Source organism: Triturus cristatus, chromosome 7, assembly GCF_964204655.1.
Source record: "Triturus cristatus chromosome 7, aTriCri1.1, whole genome shotgun sequence".
NCBI lineage: Eukaryota > Metazoa > Chordata > Amphibia > Caudata > Salamandridae > Triturus > Triturus cristatus.
This window is the reverse complement of record NC_140590.1, coordinates 1760092247-1760117643: the sequence shown is the minus strand read 5'-3', so window position 1 is coordinate 1760117643 and position 25397 is coordinate 1760092247. Positions and strand designations below refer to the sequence as shown.

Genomic DNA, 25397 nt, shown 5'->3' with positions numbered 1-25397 from the left:
TTGAAGCAACGCGCGTGTTGGAGGAAGTGAGTACTTTATTGTTCAGTGGCTCGAGTGAAGTGTTCTTTTGTGTTTTCAAAGGCATACGAACTGTTTTTTTTTAAAAAGTGCCTCAAGCCATTTTGTTATTAGCACATGTGTTAATTTAGGTGTACATTCTCTATTACCAGTGTTTACATAAAAATAAGGAAGTAACTAGTAAATTAAAATGCAATTCGACCCGCCTGCGAAATTTCTACAAGTTAAAGGTGATCCACCCATGCCTTGGCCAAGGTGGAAAGAAGAGTTTTTAAACTACATGAAAGCCATTGACGGTGAAAGGATGGGTTCAGAAAGGAAGAAAAGCATTCTGTTACATTGTTTGGGCTCAGAAGGTCAGGTTATTTTTAGGTCACTTCCTCAAGTCAACATTCCTAATGCAAGCGGTGATTCAATGAATGTCTACACAGAAGCTTTGGCATGATTAGAAAAAAGATTCAAACCAACCATTAGCATAGCATTAAACCGATTTAAAGTCGTTTGATGATTTCCTAACTTCGTTAAGGTCATTGAGCATGCATTGTAATTTCGGAAACATGTCAGATGAAATGATACGTGACCAAATAATAGTTCATGTCAAGTGTAAAAAAACTCAAGACAAGTTATGGGTAATGGGTGATCCAAATTTGAATGAAACTATTGCTACTGCTAAAGCGCAAGAACAATCAGATCTATGGATGGACACCATCAAAAAATGCTCTGATAAAAAAACAACAGAAGAGGAGATTTGTGCAGTCCGTTACAAAGCTACAAAACAGAACGCAACACAGAATTGGGGAAAACAAAATTTTAATAAAGCCAAGCAGTTTGTTCCAAGACAGTTTGAAGGAGTTGTTAACCAGGGAATGTGTTTCAGATGTGGAAACAAAAATCATTTTGCTTCATTTCCAGGTTGTCCAGCATTGAAGAGAGAGTGTAAAATTTGCAATAGGATTGGTCACTTTAGCAATATGTGTAGAGACAGACGTGGACAATTTCAAAAGCAGGGTCCTGTTTCAACTATTTCAGAAGAAGATAACACCTGTATTAATACTGTTCAAGAACATGGTTTTGTTGTATCTATAGTGGGTGATGTTCCAAGGCACATAAGTCCTCCTAAATGTACGTTTCAAGTTTGCGATGTAGATATTTTGCTTATGGTAGATTCTGGTTCCCCTTGGACCATCATATCTCATGAGTATTACATGTCTTTATTGGTAAATGTTTTACCGTTAGACACCTTAGAAGAACCAGACATTGTTGCAGAGAGTTTTTGTGGTACAAGAATTGACATGATGGGTTTTTTTTCTATTTGCTTACATTACAAACATAGAATGGCAAATGTCAAACTATATGTTTCTAAAAAAGGGGTGAATGTTTTGGGATGGTTAGATCAATGGAAATTTGGCATCATACTCAATGCGAGATCTATAGAACCAGTTTCCTTATGTGAGGATCATCTCATGAATTCTGTATCTGCAATTGAGGAGAGTAAAGTAGAGGTAACAAATGAGGTCTTTAAGGATCAGGCAAGCAAACTCATTGGTAGTTTTGGGAAAGTCTTTATAGACAAGTTAGGTAGACTCAAGGATTTCTCACACAGAATTGTACTTAAGAGTAACCATATTCCTGTTGTACAAAAAATTAGGAATGTACCCATTAACATCAGGGATGAACTCAAGGAAATGTTAGATGAGTTACTTAGTGAGGGCATAATTGAACCTATAGAGTCATCCGAGTGGGTTTCTCCCATAGTTTTGGTGCGGAAGCCTGATAAAAAATTGAGGGTGTGTGTGGACTTGAGAGCGCTAAATGCTAATATCATTGTGGACTGCCATCCTTTACCAAACATTAATGAGCTAGTATCTTTGTTGCATGGTGCTAAAATATTTTCTACCCTCGATCTCAGATCAGCATATCACCAAATCGTACTCTCTGAAGATTCGAGGAAATACACTGCGTTCATCACTCCACAAGGTTTGTTTCAGTACACTCGCATGCCTTTTGGTTTGGCGTCCGCAGCTTCCGTATTTCAGAGGATCATGTTTCAGATTTTCAGGGACATTGATGCTTATGTCAAGTGTTTCCAAGATGATATATTGGTTTTTTCAAAAACTACACAGGAGCATCAATCTCATTTGCATGAAGTATGCAAAAGACTGGAACAAAATGGTTTAACTCTCAAAGCACACAAATGCAAGTTATTCCAAGAGTCTGTAGAGTATTTGGGACATACGCTTTCAGGGGATGGTGTAGTGCCCAAAAAATCTAATGTTGAGGCTATATCTAAAGCTCCATTCCCAGAGAATAGAGATCAATTACTCTCCTTCGCAGGAATGTGTGAGTATTACAGTAAGTTTGTGGTTAACTTTGCCACCAAGATGGAACCTTTGAGGAGACTTTTGAGGCAAGGAGTAAAATATGAGTGGGGGGAGTCTGCACAACGATCGTTTGAAGAGATTAAACATGATATTGTCAATGCACCCACACTCAAACCCTTTCGCATCAAGTCTGAATGTATCATCACAGTGGATGCAAGTCTTTACGGCTTAGGGGCAGTGTTGTCTCAGAGAAAGAGCAAGGAGGAATGGAACGTGGCATTTGCGTCTAGGACTCTTAATGAATGTGAGCGTAAATATTCTGTTATTGAGAGGGAGTTGTTGGCTGGTGTTTGGGCTATTGAACATTTTAGGTTATATGTATGGGGTTCTAAGTTTGTTTTGAGAACGGATCACAAGCCACTAGTAAACATTTTATCGGTTGGTGGAGGGAGAAATTCCACTGCCAGAATTGCCAGGCTCATGTCAAAGTTGCAGGAGTACAATTTTAGTACGGAGTATGTTCCGGGTAAGAAGAATGTGACTGCGGACTGTTTGTCACGCTTACCGTGCAAACAGAGTGAAATTAATTCTGTATGTGAGTTGGATGTGGTAATGACTATTGATGATGTACTTCAAGGAGATTTTCAAGACATTTCTGAAATACGTTGGAAAGATTGTGAGCAGAAGGATGCTAAATGGTCTTTGCTTAAGGATTACATCAAACATGGGTGGCCAAGGAAGGATAGAATTAGTTCTGAGTTTTTACCATTTTTTAGGGTTATGGAAGAACTAGAACTTGATGGCGACTTTATTTTTAAATCAGGGAAGTGTATTCCACCTGAAGGAATGTATGAGGTGATTTTGAAAATTGCTCATAAGACACACCCGGGCATTTCATCTATGAAGCGTTTAATTAGATTGTTTTTCTGGTGGCCAGGTATTGACAGATTTATTGATAAGACAGTCAGGGAATGTCCTGAATGTGTATCTAGTGAAAGGTCACTCAAGGTTTATACCCCACCTCTCAAGGTTGTAAAATGGCCGTCTGTACCATGGAAAAAAATAGCTTTTGATATTTCAGGTCCGTTTCACATTCTTCCAGAAAGTGCACGTTATGCTTTGGTGATAGTTGATTATCACTCAAAGTGGCCTGAAGTGAAATTTGTTCCGAAGGCTACCACTAGTGCTGTCATTGGTTTTTTCAAAGATGTGTTTGCCAGAGAGGGGTGTCCTTCATGTTTAATTACTGACAATGGAGTTCAGTTAACTTCGGGAGAAATGGATGAATTTTTAAAAAAATGTAACATCACGCATAGATTTACTTCCTTATATGAACCACATGAGAATGGGCAAGTAGAACGTTTTAATAGAGTGTTGAAGGGATTTGTCACGGAAGCGATTAAGTTTGGTGCAGATTGGGTTAGTGCTTTGAGAGAACGTTTGTGGATGTATAGGATTACACCGCATTCCACAACTGAGGTTAGTCCTTTTAAACTGTTTAAAGGAAGAGATCCAGCGTCATTTGTGCTACCTTGGTGGTTAAAAGAAAAATCTCATTTCTTTGACTCGGATAAGGAGAATTTGGAAATGGTTGCTAGACGTGTGGAAGCTAAACAGATTGTGACTAAAAGGCGGTATGATGAGAAATGGAAGGTAAGGCCTCATGAATTTCGTGAAGGAGACTGGGTGAGGATATTGAAGCAGGGTTTAGTTTGCAAGGGTGAAAATAAGTTTGGTGATCCCATTCAAGTTAAAAAAGTTTTTGAGAACAGTGTTATGACACAGGATGGTAAGATCTGGAATGTGGGTAAGTTGGCGAAATGTGTTAGATCTTTTGTTTCAAAGGATTTATCATTCTACAAAAGTAATAATCACAACAAGGATGATTCTGTGGCCCACAGAGTCAAAGACTGTAAACGAGAAATTAGATTACCCAGAAGATATGCAAATTTTGTGTGATTGTTTTTTATTGTGTTTTATTATTTTGTCTCATTATTATTCTTTCATGTTTTTGTTAAAAAAGGGAGATATGTTACATGCTGTATTATTAAGTGCTTGTTTCTTTAAGTAGGTTCCGTGTCGCATGCCACTGCATGCGACATGTTATCTTTCAGAAGAGTTCTACATTCTAGGAAGAGATCTAGGTTGGGGGAGATTAACTGTTTAGCAGTTTGGATTTGATGACCTGTAGCTGATGAAAGGATTTTGAATGTGCTGCCAATAAACCATTTTATTTGGAGATATAACATATTGAAGGACTTTCTTTTCAACACAGGTAGTATTGCCCGGCTCTGACTTGGCAAGTGAGAGTGATTGGCTGGGATGGAGGAACGCTTCTGAGGGTGATCAGCAGCCGCTCAAGAGACTGAGTGAGTCCCCTGTGCTTCACAGAACTGGGCTGTTGGTGGAAGACCCTTTTTGGACCCAATATGAGTGACGGAGTATTGCCCCAAAACCCGCTTCTGCTCCACATCCTGTGGGTGAACTTACCAAATGGCTGCCAAATCCCCCTTTGATGACTGTCTTCTAATTAAACCTGCTACCTACCCCACCTGCTTGCCAGGGACCCTGACTAAGTGTAACTTCTGGTTTGCCTGGGGTGGAGGGCTGATTATCTTCCATCTGTGGGCTTAGGACAGTCGGGGTGAGGTGGAGGAAGACTTGGGCCACGTATCTGCAGTGTGCTATCAATCAACCTGGGTATCAGTTGCACCACACTAGGGTGCCAAGTGCCGATGTGTTCGAGCATGTTCTGTACGGACCTGCCTGATATTCGTTGCACCGCAGATCGGTGCGGAGTGAGTGTGTGTGTGGGACCGCCTGTGATTCACAACACTGGCTGGCGGTATTGCTTCACACGTTGATTTCTTGCCACAAGAACACTGCGTTTGACGTAGCATTCAGCTGTGCAGCCTCAGACCACAGTGCTGCTAAAAAGTGACAACGTGCCACACTGCATAAGGGTGCTAGGGGAGGGATGTTAGAATTGGATCTGCCCCAAGTGTGTATATTATTGATGCCATTTCAACACGGTGGGTCTAGTACTGCTAGTAATATTTCCAAGTGTGATTTATGCCTCAAAATTCATGATGTTCATGTTGTGTTGATTACTGTGTGTGTGGAATACACATGTTTTTTACATACATCTCGTATGAAGTCTATTTTGTGACTCTCAGCATGTTTATCGTGAATGAGTGCTGTGTCAATGCTTTACACATTGCCTCTGTGTAAGCCTGACTGCTCAGTGCCAAGCTACCCATGGATGAACACAGGTTATACAGTGTGTGTAATCACCCGCTCTTGACGGGAGTGGTAGGTTCTGCGTGGCTAGGGCATCGCCTCAGCCAACCACAAAGTGCCAGTTCCAACAGTATCAACTTTGGTTACTCCGTTGCTCTAAACTTTCTTAAATCTGCGCTGAAGTGATATTGAAATGTTACAAGAGATGTCCTGACTCATTTCAAACAATTATTTGCAACGCCAATAAGTCTGGTCTTTGGACAACTGGTGAAATGGTTTAATCTGTTTTAGTTTTTCTTGCAAGCATGTTTCAAGAAAAAGAAACTAATGTAAAGAAAGAAAAAATGCCACTGCCTAAACTAGGAGGCCAAGGGCTTGTAATAAAAAAACAAAAATTAATTGTTCCATATAATGTTAATAGATTGGTCTGAATGCTTCCTACAGACAGTTGTACTTACAAAAGGTAGAGAACCCCTTTCTACATTTATTTCACACGACAGGAAAATATCATTCATATTGGCTCAAAGAAAAGTTAATTAGTTTTGAAAAACCATAATATAAAGAAATCATTTAAACACTTAAGAATGTCTACAGAAATGTATATAGGATAAAGGATAGAAAGAAAAAAACACTGGGGCAGTAAAGTAATGGCTGAACAGCTGTGCCATCAAAGTGCATTTCCTTTTAGGTGGATGTCCACATGATTAAGCAAATACCATAAATTGCTGTGAAAGAGAGATGATGATTGAAGTGGGATGACCCTTTGCACCCTGCTGTATGCTGTGGCCAGTGGGTGTAAAATGTGAATGGCCGCTGAACAGACAATGGTTAAACAGGGCTAACCAAACATCTCTTTATGTAGGTGTTAGACATGATAGCCTTAGGGTGGTCTTTCCCCGAACGTTTTGCCTTACTCCTCTATTTTTTCTGACCTCGTTTTGTTGGCCTTAGGACTCTGTGCACTTTACCACTGCTAACCAGTGCTAAAGTGGGTGTGCTCTCTCCTCCAATATGCTAAAATTGGCTAACATCCAATTTGCACATTTAATTTACTTGTAAGTCCCTATTAAAGTAGTATCCAGAGCCTGTAAATTAAACGCTATTAGTGGACCTGCAGGACTTATTGTGCCACCCATTTAAGTAGCCTTTTAAAAAATGTCTCAGGCCTGCCATTACAGCCTGTGAGGGCAATTTTATTCTTCCATTTCGACCTGGCAAAACAAACCATTAGGTGTAATGAGAGAAGGGTATGACCCAGACAAAGACACTGGGACCTGGGTATCTAACAGTACAAAAGGGTGAGTGGTCCCAGTGGGACAGCTTCAAAGCACACAGATTAAATTGGGCATGCACGCACTCAATTCTTTACACTATGAATTTCTGTTCATTATTATTTATTTCATAATAAACATCCTCACGATGTTCAAAATCCAGCACACATCTGGAAGGCATGGACAGCAAACAGATTAAGAGTGGCCAAAATAGGAAAAAAGGGGAAAGGGATTTGTAGGTGCAAGTGGTGAGGGAAAGGAAGGTAGTGACAATATATACATCAGAAATACTATTTACAGAGAAAAGGCTTGTTCAGCCACCCAATTAGATATTTACAATTCGACTGCCACTATATATGATGCAAAGACACAGTGAACCACACTGTTGCCCACATTGGCATAGGAAACATTGTCGACGTTTCGACCCCAAAATGAATTTGTAGGTGACTTTGGTCCTTACAACTGGGGTCTTCCTCAGGACTGTGTATGGGGCACCATGTGCCACCAATTACTGAGTGGTGATATCTGTAAAGGTGGGCCTAAGGGCTCCTAGGGCAGAGGGCAAATGGATGGCAACTTGGTTAAAACTATTCTCTTTACGATGCGGTGAAGCAGATGCATTTGAAGCCGAGAAGCAGCGTGTGCTGAGGCCATTCATTTGTCTACTAACACACGGTTAAACCGTGCAAGAATTTGGAACCTCTTGATTTATTCTGGCCCTCATTAAGGAACTACAATTTAGAAAATGAGTGGAGAATAATTTTAACCAACTTGCCTTCCGTCCGCCCTCTGCCCTAGAAGCCCTTAGGCCCACCTTTACAGATATCACCACCCAGTCTTTTGTGACCCCAGGTAAGCTGCATCCAGGGCAGGGAGGCAGGAAATTCCAAACACCTCTGGGGGGGATCTCAATAACCTTCTCCTACTTCAAAGCTGGCACCAGGTATAAATATGGAACCCTAGGACCCCACTCCAGTAGTACACCTCTGGACCTGTGGAAGACTCAGAAGGACTGCTGTGCTGCTCTGCCAGAAGAACCGCTACTCTGTTGTCTGTCTGCCCTGCTGGCCTTCTGCCCTTCTGAGTGAGTAAGAAGGACTGCCCCTGAATCCTGGTTCCACAATTACTAGAGGTACTCAAAAGACTAGTTGGCTAGCCTCCTGATCAGAGCCCCAGGGACAGAAAAGGCTCCAACCACCTGAAGCCATCTCCTGGACTCTGTCTCCAATGAGTCTGGGCCTCCAAGTGGTTCCATCAAAGTCCCTTGGAAGTGTGCTTGAAGGTGGTCTGCCAGCCCAGCTGCAGTCCTGTGAGCAGAACTGAAGCAGCGCGATGCATCTCCTTGCAGTTTTGCTTTGGAACCGCCACAGCGCGACGCCTTCCGGACCCCAGCTTTTGCATCGCAACCCCCTTGTTGATGGCATCCTTTATGAGGATGCAGGACTTTCCATCACAGCCTCACAGATCCTTTCGGACTGCTGGTGTAGGACCCATCTTCAATGCAGGACTTCTCATCACAGGCCCCTAGTCGCCTGCATCCTCAACGACAATGCAGGGCTCCACATCACAGCCTCTCACCTCCTCGGGACTGCCGCTGTTGCAACGCATCCTTGGCATGGGATTCTGCAATGCTCAGCAAGCAGGATTTAAGCTACTTTGCTCAGCTGGCCTAACCTGGTCTAGAACTTGTGACTTTGTCCCAATCCGGCGCAAGCAGATAACAATCTGATTCTAGGCACTAATTTTATTTACAAATTTAACATTCCATATCTCTAGTTTTACTGATTAGATTTTCGTCATTTAGATCTCAAATAAATTTATTAAATTTAACTCTATTTTTCTAAATTAGTGTGGGATTTTTCTTGTATTGTGTTTTCATTTATTACTGTTTGAAGGGCTACATAAATTCTTTGTACATTGCCTCTAAGTTAAGCCTCACTGCTTGTGTCAAGCTACCAGAGGATTAAGCAAAGGTTAATTTGAGGTTTGCTTTTGTTTCACCCTGACAGAGATTGTGTTTGCTGTTTGAGTAGGGGTTCACCACCTTCAATCAGTAACTCAGTTTCCAACAGTATGCATATATGCGTGTGCAATAATGTTTTTAGTTCTGGCATTAACCAAGACTTTTTGATATTATTAAAAGTATTTATATAGGATATTTATTTACTGGACCTTTCACAGAGTCTTCTGTATCCATTGGTCTCCTGCTGTGTAATTCACCATCTTGTTCCTCCTAATATGGCATATAGCATAGGGCAATAGGTCATCCCACTTCAGGTGTTATCTAACTTTACTGTGAGTGACGGAATTCTGCTCTTTCACAAGGAGCACATCCGCACACAAAATCATATCCTTCAGTGCCACTGGCTTCTATGGGAATGTGTGCTTTTGAGACCAAAAAATAATTTTGGTTTTAGACAAAGTTCTTTTCACATTGTGGAGTGTAGGAAAATGCCCCTTTTTGACCCGTATAGCATGGTCACCCCTCCTTTTTGCTAGTTTTGATTTCTGATTCTTGGACTCTTCACACTGGGACGCAGCAGTCCAGTGCCCAGTGCATGTGCTCTGTTCCCGAAAAAACAAATCAAATACAACCAATTGGCATATTTAACTTACCTTTAAGTCTTTAGTATATGTTACAAGATGTACCCAGGGCCGTAAGGTAAATGTCACTAGTGGACCACCACGGAAGTGACAAGGTGAAACATATCTCCACGTCTGCCATGGCAGCCTATTGGTACAGTTTTAAAACTGCCATTTCAACGTGTCAAAATAAACATTTTTGACAGGCCTAAACCTTCATTTTTAATACTTATAAGTCACCCCTAAGGTAGACCTTAATTGCCCATAGGGCTTGGTGCATGGTATTTAATAATTGGGCACATATGATAAATGTTTTTCATGCCCTGGAGGTAAATAAAACCTCCAAAGTTGATTTTCACTGTGGCAAGGCTGGCTAGCCCATAATCTACCACTGGTTTACACGATTCAATGTAATCTGTTCTAAAGTCAGTTTGAGAATAGCTAGACAAATTGTTCAAGGACTCCTTTTAATAGCCATTAAATCCAATTTAATAGTAAATTTAACAGTTAATTCTGATATCACATTATTAAGGAAAAGACATGTTTAAAAAGTTATGTTTGTGCCCAAAACCAAAAGGCAGGAAAAAAAGGCTTTCCTGCCAGTGTCTAGCGATAAACTGACCCCCTGAGGATCCCCTGGGGTGAGATGTGGATTGCTCCCCGAACGTGGACAAAGGGCTTTGGGGCGCATGCATCAATGTCGGCTTTTGCGATTCCTTAATTGTGATTATAAAGGACGCGCAATTAAGGAATTGCAAAAGCCTATGCATGTAGGAATAGCTATAAAATTAGCGATGCCCAAACATTCCTTAATTGCGACTCGCAAATTGTGAGTCGCAATTAAGGAATGCCTTCCCATTCATTCCTATGGGTCTACAGGCCCATAGGAATGAATGGGAGATTGCACGTGCAATTTGCGAGTACCAATAGGTACTTGCAAATTGTGCATGCAATTTCAAGGGTGCAAGGGTGTCAAAAGGACACCCTGTTGCACCCCTGAAATTGATCTGTGCTAAGGGTGGGCGACAATTTCACACGGGTTGCGGGGGCTAAAGTTATGCCACTGAAGTTCATGATCGCAATAAGCCTAATCATTGGCAATTGCTCGGGACGCTGGTGCAGCAGCAAACGCTTTCTCCAGAGTTGTGCCACCTTACACAACTGCAGCACTGGACACTGTATTGGATAACATGGTGGATGATTGTGTGTTGGTCTTCATATACACTATCAGGAAGGTGGTATTTGATGTCACATACATCTATATTAATGATTCCTTCAGGAGGACCCCATAAGCATTGGGCTATGAATTTCTGTGAGCTACAGGAGTCTCAGGGGCTCCTCACCACATTCTGCAGGGGTGGGTGGGCGTCATTTTACAACAGGCCATTGGATCAGTGGGCGCCTTCCTCGTTGCCTGCTCAATAGACATTGCTGGTGAAAGTGAAGGCAAGACTTGCACAGATTGATTCATAAGGGACAGTTGTTGGGTTGCTTATCATGAAAACTCTGTTCAGAGGCGGATATGAAATGTAGATCAACATCAAATTGTGCGAGGGGAGTGTGTGTGTGCGCACATATTTATGTGTACATGTGTACGCACTCTTGCATTTGTGTGTGTGTTTGTGTGTGTGTTTTGGGTCCCTGGTATGGATTGATACTGCATTGGTGGTGACTGAGAGAAGGCTGCCTGGTTGTGAAGCTGTTTTTCCTATAATTTGCCTCCTGTTCCTGAGAAGAGAAATACAATTATTCGATATTTTTGGGGATATTTCTGCTATCATTTGTTTATTCAGCAACAAAAATCTACTCAATTACATATTTCTGTGAAAACATTCACTTACTCCAAAAGCCAGATCCCACAACAGCCAAGACAAGCAGTACCACCAGGACCATCAGCGAGACAATTATCCTCAAAGCAGGTCTCTGGAAACGGGGACCTTGCGGGTCAGCTGCAAAATTCAGAGAGGTAATATTCAATGAATCATCCACATTTCTGCACAATTTCAAACTTTTGTTAACATACTCAGACAACGAAGATCTGGAGAGCTTCAGCTACAGTCAGAGATGCTGAGTCACTCATCACTTTGCCTCACTTGCATTACTGCTTGCCTATATACTCACAAAGGCTAAATTCTGCACTATTGTCAAATGTCTCTTATAATTAGTCGATGGTCTTGTAATTTCTTAGATGTAAAAATATATTTTCTGACAATTTCCTTCCAATCACCTAGCCTCCTTGTTGAGTGTCATGTTGTTTCAGGAGCTGCACATGATAATCCATCTGCTGCAGGGCCCGTGTATTTTTCATTCTATTTTTCCCGGTTCTAATCTAAACATGTGCACATTTTTTCCACTGCCCATAGAATAAAGAAATAAAAATTGTCAATTGATATGTATCAAATGGTCCACAAAACCTATAATTTTTTTGGCCAGTTTTGACACCTGAGAAAGTACCTAGAACTTAGGGGCTCATTACGATGGCGGGTGGACCTGAGTCCGCCGGCCCTCGTTGAGGTGGTTGGGACCGCCCACCAGTCATGCGGCAGTCCCACCACTGAAATTACGATGCGCCCGCCGGGGATTTGACATTGCGGATGGTGCTGCTAGCTGCAGCACCGATCCCAATGTTAAAATGTCATGCAGTGCATTTCCCCGCACTATGTGGCAGGCACTGTTATGTCGTGGGCCTAGGCCCACATGATGATCAATGACTGACACCGACACCGTGGCTATCGTTAGCTAACTGGCCACGAGCACGTGCACTCGGGCCCCTTTATTAGCCGGGTCACCTGACTGGTGACGTCCGTGTTGGATGGGTGAGGGGGTGTGTGTGTGGGCCAGCCCTCGGGGGAGTGGCTGGCAGAAAACACTAGACTGTGTCCAGCAGGACACAACATTCCTCCCAAATTTTAATAAAACGAAAAACAACAAACAAAAGTCCAACCTATGGGAAGGAATGAGAAAAACAACTAAAATAATGGAAGTCCCACAGTTCAGAGATGTAGTTCGCAGGACACCGGTGGACAGGTGCAGCTGGGAGCACCCGGACGTCTTTGCACATGTCCATACTTTAACCAGGTATATCTGGGGATGAACACGATGCTGCTGAAATCCGGACCTTTCAGCTTCGCTTCAGTTGAGGGATGGTCCACCTACGTGATGTTCATCGGTCCAGCGTACTCTTGCTGTGAGGCAATCGGTGTCTTATTGTTCAACATGGGTGCATCAGGAGCGTATAGATGAGTCCACTGTAACACGCCAGACGATTGCGTCGCTTGATCCTTTGACGACAGTCTTGGCCTTCTGTGACCTGTTGAGATTCTCGGTTGGATGGCCTGGGTACTTCCTGGAATCCATTGGTGGGGCACAGTACAGACCATCTCTCACGCTCTGGGAGGCCCCTTGGATGAGTTGCCCCGGGACTGCATATGGGCTCTGACTCTGGAGCCACTGCCTCGTCACTCGTGCAAACTTCAGGGGTGGATGTGTCTTGGCCAGAAACATGCTCTCGCTACCAGGATCAGGACATGCGCTGGTTCAACAGATGGTCACTGTATTTTCGGATCGTCGCTGGTTCTGGCAAATGGTGTGGGACTCCAGTTATTGTTCTTGACGCGCCAAGGATGGCAGTGATGCACATGACAGATGATGGAGTGGCTGCCATGAGACGGCTTGCACCACATCTGGTGATAGCTGGCAGTGAATAGGGATGACTGGCGAATCTTTGCAGTCATGATACTCGTCGGACACTTGGTGCAGCTCTTCTGATTTGGCATTTGTGTAAGTAGAACAGGGATGCCCTTTTCTTTAAGCAGCCGGCGACAGGTGGATGACGGTCGCTATGAAGAATGATGTCACCCCACCCCAGTGGCTGTCGTATCTTAGAAGGTGCACTCAGGTGATCGTGCGAGTACTTGTTCTAGTCCCCTTTTGTTGATTCCCACTGTTCACTTGTTGTCGTCCGTTTTCCTGGAATAGGACTTTCACTGTCCTATATCTCGCCACTCCTTATCTTCTCTAGAATGTGTCAACAGACCACGTAATGCAGGTCGCTTCTTGCTGCAGTGGCATCTTGCTGCAATGACATCGTGTTGCAGTGGCATCGTGCTGCAAATGGCATCGTGTTGCAGTGGCATCTTGCTGCAATGGCATTGTGTTGCAGTGGCATCTTGCTGCAATGACATCGTGTTGCAGTGGCATCGTGTTGCAGTAGCGTCATGCTGCAATGGCATCGTGTTGCAGTAGCATCATGCTGCAAAGGCATCGTGTTGCAGTAGCATCATGCTGCAAAGGCATCGTGTTGCAGTAGCATCGTGCTGCAATGGCATCGTGTTGCAGTGCAAGTCGCTTCTACACCTGTGCTTCTCAGGTGCGTCAGCCATTTCAGGAACGGCAGTGGAGGTAGGTGAGTTTTGATGGATCCGTTGTGTAAGACCTTCCATACCCTTCCTCTCCTTGACAGAGTATTCCAGCTGTAATTTCGGATCGCTTGGGAGGTATGTATCTCCCTTCTCTTGCGTCAGTAGTGGTGACGTGCCACTCGGAGTGCTGGACTCTCCTCCTGCCTGCACCGGACTGTTGCACACCACAGTCTTAAGGCAGTATTGGGGGCACTCCCTGAATAATCTCTGGCTCACTGCTGGGCGACGTTGGTGCAGGTGGGGTGATTACGATCTCTCTTCCTCCTGCTTTCGGGCCACACAGGGCCCCTCTCCCTTCTGGGAATTTCCTTGGTGCTTTACAGATGGCGGGTAATCGCCCTTCCGTCTCCTCTTTTCCTTGCCTCTGCTCTGGCAGCAGTGGCGCTGTATACTTGCTTTTCTTGCTGCGGTGGTCACTTGCCACAAATAGTGTATATACTTGTCTATCACTTTTTCTGAGAAATATCAGCCAGGTTCTCTTTACTGCGATGGGACTATTCACCGCAAGTTGGCGTGCAAATGCTCGCATTTCTCATTAGAGCTTGTCACTGTTGTGTGGCTTCTTCTCTCGGTTCACTACACTTTCAGCTTTCCAGGGTAGGTAATTCTCTGACTGAAGACATTGGTAGTGGCATCAGGGTGGCTCTGTGTGCATGGCAGCAGGGTGTCTCTCTCTCCTGGTCGGGGGTCTCTCTCTCTCCACCGGCCTGGGGGTCTCTTCTCTCTCCACCGGCCTGGGGGTCTCTTCGTCTCTCTCCACCGGCCTGGGGGGTCTCTTCTTCTCTCCACCAGCCTGGGGGGTCTCTTCTTCTCTCTCCACCAGCCTGGGGGGTCTCTCACTCACTCCACTGGCCTGGGGGGTCTCTCACTCTCTCCACCAGCCTGGGGGATCTCTTCTTCTCCCTCCACCAGCCTGGGGGGTCTCTTCTTCTCTCTCCACCAGCCTGGGGGGGTCTCTTCTTCTCTCTCCACCAGCCTGGGGGGTCTCTTCTTCTCTCTCCACCGGCCTGGGGGGTCTCTCACTCTCTCCACCGGCCTGGGGGGTCTCTCACTCTCTCCACCGGCCTGGGGGGTCTCTCACTCTGCATCAGTCTCTTTTTGTCAACCTGACATGCAGTCCATGGGGCAGGTGGCACCATTCTGATCCATCTATTGCTGTGATGTCTTGACCATTGCTTAGTTCCTCCCACTCTGTCCTCTCCTTATGTTTGGCTGGGGTGACCAGTACAGTGGGTGTGGGCGCTTTTCGTTTTAGGTGCAGTGTTGTGTTACTTCATGCACTCACTGTGTGGCTGCGTACGTGCTTGGCGCTGTGTTTCTGTGCTCCTGGCGCCTAACTGCGCCTTATCTCTTCATCCTTAGAGCTGTGTAGTTTCTTGGCACCACTTTGGCATGGCGGCTTTCCTGCACAATCACTTTATGCCCTTGTCAGACTTCACTGTGTTCCTGTTCAGCGTTGCCTTTTTCTTTCTGCTAGTGCAATATTGTCCCTCACTTGTATTGTGCTGCAACAACCAGTTCGATGCTGCTGCTGGCACTGGTTGTGTTCTTTAGCGTATTATTATTATTATTTATTTATTTATTCTTTTTAACACATGGATAACATTCTTCCCTGGCACTTAGTGCATGCTGCAGAAATTGGATCCTTTTTCTTGTCTGCTTGAGAATATTATTCTTTTCCTTGGCCGCAATAGCGCAAAACGGCCACTAGATGGCGCTGCAGGGCAAACTCTGGCTGTCTGCGGTCGTTTTCCTTCGTTCTGGAACCACGCTCGGTTCCTTTATGCTGCCGTTTGTCCTGTACTCCCCGGGCTTCGATGGGGCAGAGAAATGGAGGGCAGGCACCTCGTGGTGGGTGCTACCTTCTTCTTTCCAGCCCCGATGCCCACCGAGCTGCAGATACACCTGGACGTTCCTGGGCCTCAGTGCACCGCACCAGCGGTCCTCGTGGCGCCACGGCCACTCTCTACTGCGGCAAGATTTCACTCCGTTTAATTTTTTCTCTGCACAGATCTGAATGGGCATTTAAGCTAATGTTAGTCCCACACCCGGCAGCCCTCGTGTGCTTCGGCACTTTTCATTGACGGTCGCCTGGTCAGTTTGCACTTGCGGTGCTCTGATCGTCCGCTGGCGGGACACGGTCTCTTCCTTACTCCACCCCACCGCTGCAGCCTCGCAGTTCACACGCTGCGCGGGGGGGGGTGCGTAAGTTTAGCGCAGCTGCCGGTATGGGGCATTGTTAGTCTCCTTCAAGGGGTGACATAGCGGGCTACCGCTTTACTTCCTAATCTCCCCTCATTACGCTGTCTTCACTGCCCCCAATATCCCGCAGCCAGGGCTCACCTTACACCCGCGGGAATTGTAGGAGGATCAACTGCGGGATGGGCCCCTGCTCCGCTCGATTGCATTGTGGCCAGCCTTCATCCCTGCAGTCCTCGCTGGACACAGCTGTGCACCGGCGTGTCTCCGGTCAGCAACGGGCCGCTTCCGTTTACTTTGCGGAGCTCCATGACAGCCCGGCACTTTCGCCATCCCGGGCTCACCTTGGCCCGATCGCTGGACAGGCTCACTTCTTCCTCGGGGCAAGTCTCAGCAGTCCGGCCTCGCCCGTGCTCCTTCTGTGTTCATGAGGCTTTACCTCACGCCAGCGGTAGGAACTGCAGGATCGTCATGCGCGGGGCGGGCTTCCGCCACCTCAACTTCACCGTGGGGCCCTTCACACGCCCCTCGGATACTTCGATGATATGATCACCTGCTTCAGGGTCTGCCCTCTCTAAGGGCGATGCACATTCCCCCTCCTCCCACGGGAACACGGCGGCTGTACACGCGGGATAGACCCGCTCGTCGCCAAATGTTATGTCGTGGGCCTAGGCCCACATGATGATCAATGACTGACACCGACACCGTGGCTATCGTTAGCTAACTGGCCACGAGCACGTGCACTCGGGCCCCTTTATTAGCCGGGTCACCTGACTGGTGACGTCCGTGTTGGATGGGTGAGGGGGTGTGTGTGTGGGCCAGCCCTCGGGGGAGTGGCTGGCAGAAAACACTAGACTGTGTCCAGCAGGACACAACAGGCACCACGCGGTGCCTTCCATGCAGTGCAGGGAAATGCAGGGGGTACCATGAGTACCCCCCTAGTGCAGCAACACCTCCCCCATGACAAGGGGGGCCCGCCACAGGCCCCCAAACACAATCCCCGCCAGCCTTTCCATGGCAGTTTCCCCGCCATGGAAAAGCTGGCTGAGGCCAGCATTGTGTTCTGGAGGACGGTGCCTGCTATGCACCGCCACTGTTCACCTCCATCTGTCAGCTCCGCCAGGCAATCGTAACGATTGCCTGGCGGAAGCGTGGCCGGTGGTCTTTGCGCCTGCCACGCTTGTGGAACGATTCCCCCCGCCATCGTAATGTGGCGGGGGGACATTGCCAGTCAGATGGCGGAGGGCCCACCACCGCACGGCTGGCGGTGGAGGCCTTCCGCCATCCTAATGAGCCCCTTAGTCCTGAGTTTGCTTGTCAGACTGACTGAGGCACAAATGGGTTTTCAGTCGAACCATCTGAAGTCTTGTGCAAATTTCCCATTGACCCGGAAACATTTGCGGTAAAACTCCAGACGCTTTTCTGGTCAGAGCAGCGGAAGCTTGCAGTATAAAGTGTTGACTTCTGTTCTAATCTGTGGAACCTGCACACAGGAGTATGCAGCAGGAAAAACCCAAACCTGCAGCATCGGTATTTGCCCAGATGTAATTACTGCACCCAAATAATGGCCAATTCGGACCAGCTTTTCGTTTCCTGATTTAGGGCAAATATATCATTTACAGATGATGGTTTACAAAATGTAGAACATGAATATTCAGACAGCACATTTATAACTTGTCTGTCCATCTACTTGTGCTACATGGGAAAAATATATCAGTCGGACATTTCTCGACACCCTGGCTGGCATTTTTGCTGAGTCAGCAACAGGCTGAATGCTAATTGTCTTTTGTAGTGGACACCAACCATGTGTATACATAGCAGAGACCACAGGTGGGTTCAGGGAAGCCATTAAACACATTGCCAGCCTGTCTATATGGCCATCAACCATCGAGGCAGAAAAAGTAACTATACGCCTTTACTAAATCCTCTGACCTTCTCACCTTTCATCTCTAAGAGATGGACCCAGTGAATGACTGGCTTTACCTGCTATGGGACATGCATTTCTAGAGCACCTTCAGACAATCTGGATGTCCTGAAGCACTTTGCAAATGCTTTTTACGTTTTTGGACATAGTGGCTGACAGAAGTAAAAGTAGTGCAAGTGCTTTGCATTTGGTGGAGGTTTGTAAACTTTAGAGGTAAATTATGGAAGAACTTTGAGTGTAGAAGAGACTAGCGTACTGCTGGTAGTAGATTAAATCGGATATTCAACGGCTATGGATGTGTGTAGAGCATTATTGCCATCCAAGTGTGTGGGGCCTACATAGCATTTTACAGTAGGATAGTGGATTACTCAAAGGTGTAGGTATGCACATTCAGCTAGTAATAATGCAACAATCACTAATAAGGCTCAGTCAATTCTGAATAAATGAATCCTTGCTCAACCCTTGGTAGCTTGGCAACGAGCAGTCAGGCTTAACTTAGGAGACAGGTAAGTGTAAAGCATTTAATATCACCAAACAGTAAAATACACAATACAATAAAAACTCAACACCAATTTATGCAAATAGAGAATATTTTTGTCTTTGAAATGACACAAATATTTAATGTAAGGAACCATAGATATGAATTATTAAAGATTAAGTTAAAAGATGTGTGTTCTAGCACCAAAAAGCTCAAAGTGCCAACCGCAGCTATCAAGTCACACTGAACCGGTACAAAGTCAAAGTTTTAGGCTGACCACGAGGGAGTGCAGGTCGGATAGCTTAAGTGGTAGGTCCCAGTCAAGATTTTACCTTCACACGTAATCACTTTTTTGGAGCTTTTTCTCTTGACGTTGAGTGATGGGGTCCTCAGATCCAGATTTGAATTCGTGCACAGTGGCCTGCTGCAGCACGATGCTTTGGTGAGCCCTGGAGGTCTTTGTCTTCATTGTCTATGGCAAGGTCTTCCAGAACTTGCAGAGGGGCAAACCTGTGCGGTCAGGTCGAGTTGCTGTTCAACGTTACCTCTCGTTCTCGATGCTGGTCTTCTTCTGGAGCTCGTGCACAAAATCTGGCAAAAAGGTCCCAAACTTTCAGATCTTCTTCTGAAAGGTTCCATGGGCTCTGGTTTACCTCTTGGGGGTCTTGGACTCCAAAGCCCACAATGCACCTGGTCAGTCCAGGAAAATCCGGGAGTTGTGCTCTTAGCTGATGTTTCTGGTGGCTTCTTCCAGCTCTTTTCTACCTGTTGCTGCTCAGGGACTCCTTAGCTCTGAAGATAGGCAAAGTCCTTCTTGTGTGGAGCCTTTAAAGTGCAGCAGGTGCAGTCTTTCAGAGTGCAGCCCTTAGTTGTCCAGTCCAAAGGTCAAGCAGGGCAGTGCTTCTTCTTCAGATGTTTAAAGCAGAAATCTGAGGGACTCCTGCAGATCTACCATATTTATTCCACATTCTGGTCTTGCAAGGGGTGGGGCACCCCAACCAATGGGGTTAAAAGTAGCCATCCTCTGTTATGACCACTTTCTTTGAAGTGTGGCATAATTTTGTCCCAGAATGCACAGTACTCTAAAAATCAAAATGGAGAAATTTGCTCCTTGGAGTGCCAGTCTGGCTAACCCAACCCACAGGTGTGGCTAACATTTTCCTACACTCCCCTTCCAACCCCTCTCCTAATCTAATTGGGGAGCTCCCATCTGGCTGGGGATAAAGGAAGTGGGGGCTGGCCTTGATCCTATGATATATATGTTTCTACCTTTGAACTTCAGTTTATCTCCCTAGCCCCCTTCCTGTCATGGCTTCTCCAGGACGCAGATCTCCTCCCACCAAATAGCTGTATTGTTTCAGTCCCAGGCCTTTTCGCACCTCCTCAGGGAGTAGCTTGGCTCAGGCTGTAAACAGTCTGACCATTCAGAAGAGGCGACTACATGGCTGCTTTAGGTAACTTCTGGGAAAGTAAGTTCTATAACTACTTTCTTGTAATAGTTATAATAAATCCAACATTGCCAAGTTGTTGGATTTCTTATAACTATTATTTTGATACTTTAGATCATTGTGCTAGCTAACTCCAATCAAGGGTTAGAATTTACGAACGTTTAATAAAGCCTTCCCATTTTAGCCTATGAGGCTATCTGCACTTCAATGAGGAAAAACGACTTTGGCTGTTTTTCCTCATCAGGGCATATAAAACATAGTTTATATTGTCCCTGCTTTTATTAGAAGGCATCCCTATCTTTGGGGTACCTAGGGCAGACCTTAGGAGTGACATATATGTAATAGAAAGGTAGTTTAGAACTTTGGAAGTACTTTTAATTCCAAAGTCAAATTTGGACATAGGTTTTTATCTTAAAACCAGCCTGCAAGGCAGGTCTGGCTTTAAAATAGCAGTAGCCACCACAGCAATGCACACTTAAGTACATTAAGTCCACTGGGTCTCTAAACCTACATGCCCTACCAATTACTAAGGGCTTACAGGTATGTTGTCTTTGCCAATTAGAATCATACCAATCACCACATACCTTTAGGGACAAAACACTGGCCTTGGTTAGCAGAGCCAAGTGCCTTTTCAGAGTCAGTAACCACCAGTATTAGTCAAACAATAGGGGTGTTCATGGCAAAGAGAATGACTTTCCTACACCCCCAGATGAAAGGTGATGGATAACTCACCTACACCTTGGTAGTCCTCATCAGCTATGTGGAAAAACCTGGAAAGTCCATCTGCCTTGGCATGGGCAGTCCCAGGTCTGTGTCGCACTGTAAAGTTCATCCCCGGTAATGAAATGGACCACCCAAACAATTTTGTGTTCTTCCTCCACCATCGGAGAGGTCTGTGGTCAGTTTGAATATTGAAGTGTACACCAAACAGGTATGGTCCATCTTCTATAGGGACCAGACCACAGCAAAGGCTTCCCTCTCACTGGCACTCCATCTTTGTTCTCTGGGGAGTAGTCGCTTGCTAATGAAGGCAACTGGCTGATCCTGTGCCAACACTGCCCCTATCCCTTGCTCTGAAGCATCTGTCTGATAAATAAACTCCTTATCGTGGTCAGGGGCCACCAGGAGTGCTGCTGAACACATAACCTCCTTCAGATTGTCAAAGGCCTTCTGACACTCTAGGACAGTGGCGGCTGGTTATATTTTGAAGTGGTGAGGTATAACAGTTGGGTGTGACTTTTACATGAGTGAGTGGCGTGAGCAAGCTTGATGGACAAACATGGGGTCCAAGGTGGGTCCGGGGTAGGTCCTCCTCCTGATTAAATTGTTTCTGAAAAAAATGGCAAATGGTGCATTTTAAAGCAAATTAATTTGATAAAGCAAGGCTTATAAAGCAGTGGAAGCCCATAGTCTTGAAATATTAAACATATTAAGAACTGCCCCATATCTTCCTGCATTAATATGTTAAACGGTTCCTGTAATGTGCAAATTGTACAGCGCGACAACGTCAACCCTTTAAAGTGTGTGCCTCCCTTGCCCAGTGTCTTTCATTGCATGCAGCATCAACTTTGGAAGACAATGCTGTAACCAGGCTCCAGGAAGCACTCACAGCTGCTGACTGCTATCAGTCATATAGAAATATGTGCAGACAGGTCTTTAAGTGGGATAAAAAAAGTGGGGGCTCTAGAAAAGGGAACATGTAAAATACTTCTCTGTGATTCCCATATTGGGACACCGGATCAGTATTTTGGTTTCTCTATCAGATGTAATAGCATCCAGATATACAACACGACAACTGACATACGCCTAAAACCAGTCAATACAATTGGCTTAGTTGTTAGCTGTTTAAGATAAACGAGTAACAAAGATAGGGTCGTGTATCATGGAAGCCACACACTTCTTCCCTCAGCTATTTGTCGATATTACAAAAGGCGCAAAGAGCAACTACTACTGTTTTTGAAACACAGGCTGGCAGATATAATATTCTTAACATTCTGTGACCAAAAAAGGTAGGATTTTTCATGTTTTCAAAACCACACATAAGTATATTGTTTCACCAGAAAATGATGCATGACCTTTGGCCTGAACATATTATGACAGTGCTCCTAGTATGAAGAAAAACATTTTATTTCCACCGAGTCAAAAAACTGTGCAGAGATCAGGGGTTAATACAATTCAATGTGATATAACAGGCAATGAAAAGGCCTTATTCATGCTGTTCCTATACATTCTGGGCTCAGGATGCGTTCACAATAACATACTGCATGTCATGTCTGAAAATATTAATGAACTGGCATATATTTGCCAGCTCCTGCTTTCAGCAGTGCTGTGTTAGAAGAATAACACATGCTGCATCGGAGGCCAGTCAGGCAGCAAGCGTAGGGTCTAGAGCCTGCTGGGAGAGGACATGGTATTAACTGAAAGAAATGGTGAATGCAAAACTTGGGAGCAACATCTAATGAAAGAAAGCGAGGACTTCATCTCCCAGAATGCACTTTACCTACATGATCTGTTGACAGAGAGAAGAAGAAATTCTTTATTGTATAGTTAATTAAAACCATTACAATATTCTAAAACATAAAAATATATTTCCTTCACATGCTTTAATAGAATAAATATAAACAATTAGTACCGCATTTAAGATTTGATTTCAATTTACAAAATGTGTGAATTTTCTTTTCTTTTTTTTTTTTTCTTTTCTTTTTTCCCTTTAAAAAACAAAGAAAAAAAAATTTAAAACAAGGAGGAATTGCTGAATTATGGTTGTAACCTACATTATTCTTTTGTTAAATTCTCAAAATAGGATAAAAATTTAATTAGTTGACAAATTAATTGTGGGTCCTTTGAGTCCAGACTTTTTAGTATTGCTGATCTGCAGGTGCGGATACCACTTTCATTGAACTTCCTCCTAAGCAAATCCCGGCGGTGGCATCCTAAATGTATAAAGTCCTGTACTGATGCTCCACATAGGTTACAATCTTTTGCGCCGGGGGTCCTCCAGTTAGGTTGATCAGCATTGGAAGGCAATTTCCCCATGTGCAGCTCCAGGTACTTGGTTTTTAGATGAGGGGGGAAAGCAAGGCCCAGGAATGCCGCTGGCTTAAACCTCATGTAGGATTGTAAAACCATCCATGCGTGCGCACGTCGACTTAAGGTTGCTTTGTCTTCAATTAGTGAATGCGATTTTGCCGCTTTTTTCATAATCAGCTGGAATGATGTCAGGGGTAGTTTCCGTTGCAAGAGATCAGCCATCTTGGTTATTTTCAAAGAAGCATTTAGGTACTTCGCATACTGTGATTTTTGGTCGTTTTGCAAAGCTTCCCAGAGTGCCGAGTTGATTTCTAGGTCACGATTTAGCCATATTTTGTACCAAAATGTAATTGTCTCGTACCTTTTATGGAGTGTTTGGTGTTGCAATCCGAACTCTAGACGTACCTGAGCTGGTGAGGCTTCACATGGCAAGCGAAATACTCTTTTGTACACTGGTTTTTGAATTTTATCTAGAATTGGTGCACTGTTTCCATGATGGACCACGCTTCCATAGGCAATAGTTGGTAGTAGTTTTGCTTTGATGACTGGAAGCAGTGGAGTAAACAATGGGCCTTTTAACTGTTTTGATATACTGCAGAATGCAAACAGTAAAGCGGTTCCCTTTTTTTGAATTGTTTCGTAATGCGTGGCAAATGAAAACCTTCGGTCCAAGTATATCCCCAAGTATTTGTAGCTATCGACTACTTCCAACTTTGTATTGTCGGTTACACATTTTGGCTGTTTAGGCAGACAATGTGTTATAATCATGACCTTCGTTTTTTTTATATTTATTTCCATCAGGTTTGTTTTAGCGAAATCAGCTAACTCATGGATTGATCGTTGCAGTCCGATTCTCGTCTGGCTTAGAAGTACAACGTCATCTGCGTAGGACAGGTGTGTTAAAGGCAGTATGCCCAGCCGTGGTGGGTGTGAATTAACCCCGTCTAGCCTTGATGTTAGATCGGCCATGAATAAATTAAACAAATCCGGGGCAAAGACACAACCTTGTTTTAGCCCTTCATTGGTATGGATCTTCTTTGTGAGCCTCTGGCCATCGGCGATTTTGACCTGCATCCAGGTATCGGTGTAGAGATCCATAATTGGATTTAAAATTGAGTCTGGTAGGCCCTGGTGCTTCAGTTTAGCCCATAATGTATGTCGGCTAACACGGTCAAAGGCCACCTTGAAGTCCACGAAGCATAGATGGAGTGCCTGTCGCGGTCGTAGACTTTTATCGGCGATTAACCCTATTGCTAGTACATTTGCAATTGTGCCCGTGCCACGTCGAAAGCCTGACTGGTTTATCGGGATTTTTTTATTTACATCGGACCAATTTATCAAATTGGTTAAGATCAGAGATGCATAATATTTGGCCTCTGCATCTATCAATGCAATCAGGCGATAGTTTGCTGGATCCGTGCGCTCCCTGCCCTTATATATCGGATTAATAATCGCGCCTCTCCAGCTTTCTGGGATACGACTGGTAGTGCCGATCAGCTGGAACAGACTACAGATCTTACTTGCCCAGTAATTAGGATCTTGTTTGTAGATTGCCTGTGGCACACCGTTCGGACCTGGTGCACTATCAAGCCGACTTTTTCTTAAGATTTGTAAAATTTCTACTTCAGAATGGGCGAAAGTAGATTGTGATGTATCTTCTTTTTGCTTTTCATGTGTAATAATTGCAACGGAGGGCGGCTGATCCAAATTGTTTATCGAAAATGTGGAAATTAAGTGCTGTACCCATGCTTGCTCGGCGACGCAGGTCATATTTATGATTTTGGAGGTTCTGTTCATAGAATTCACCTACCCCCAGAAAGCTCTAGTGTCAGATTTCTTTGCATTATGTAATAATATTGTCCAAAAGTTGTTTTCTTCAGTTTTTTTATCGATCCAAATTTGTTTTTTATATTTTATCTTTAAAAGACGTACCTCCTCCCATACTTTAGACCGTGGACTATGCTGTTGAGCCTTTCTAAGTGCCTTTCTCAGGAGCTTTCTTAAGCTTCGTGATGTTTGACTGAGATGACTATTGTTATCTGCACAGTTTTTATTTGTCTGTTTAGTGGACGCTCCTGCATCGGGTAGGCTTGCCAAAAAAGTGGTCCATGTTTCTATAGTCATTTTGTTTTCTGACTCAAGGATTGTCATTAGATTTTTAGCTTTTAAAGCTAATTGCGGTAATGTGGTGCATGTCCACCTCAGACGCTTCAGATTGATTGTTGATATGTCCCCCTCTATTACTGGAGCTTCTGGGTGTTTAAAAGATGTTATTTTAAGTTCGATATGCTGAGCCGAATGGTCACTATCGATGGAGCATTTGATTTGAAAACTATTTATTTGCCCTAGAAGAGGAAGGGTTACTATTGTGTAGTCCAGGACTGAACTTGAACGGGGGCCAATATACGTACAGGTGGCCGGTTTATCCTGTTTTATCCTCCCGTTTAGTGTACGCATGCCTAGA

The 25397-nt window shown here is 44.6% G+C and overlaps 1 protein-coding gene across 5 annotated transcripts in view; it reads right to left on the bottom strand.

Annotated features, from left to right (window-relative positions):
• Nucleotides 1–25397, bottom strand: part of LOC146813014 (killer cell lectin-like receptor subfamily B member 1B allele A) — a 699061-nt gene that overhangs the window by 459022 nt on the left and 214642 nt on the right. For all 5 annotated transcript variants that reach the window (XM_085620039.1, XM_085620037.1, XM_085620038.1 and 2 more), the window contains exon 2: nucleotides 11275–11382. In XM_085620039.1, the coding sequence (XP_085476165.1) occupies nucleotides 11275–11382 (108 nt within the window). The remainder of the gene's footprint in view (nucleotides 1–11274; nucleotides 11383–25397) is intronic.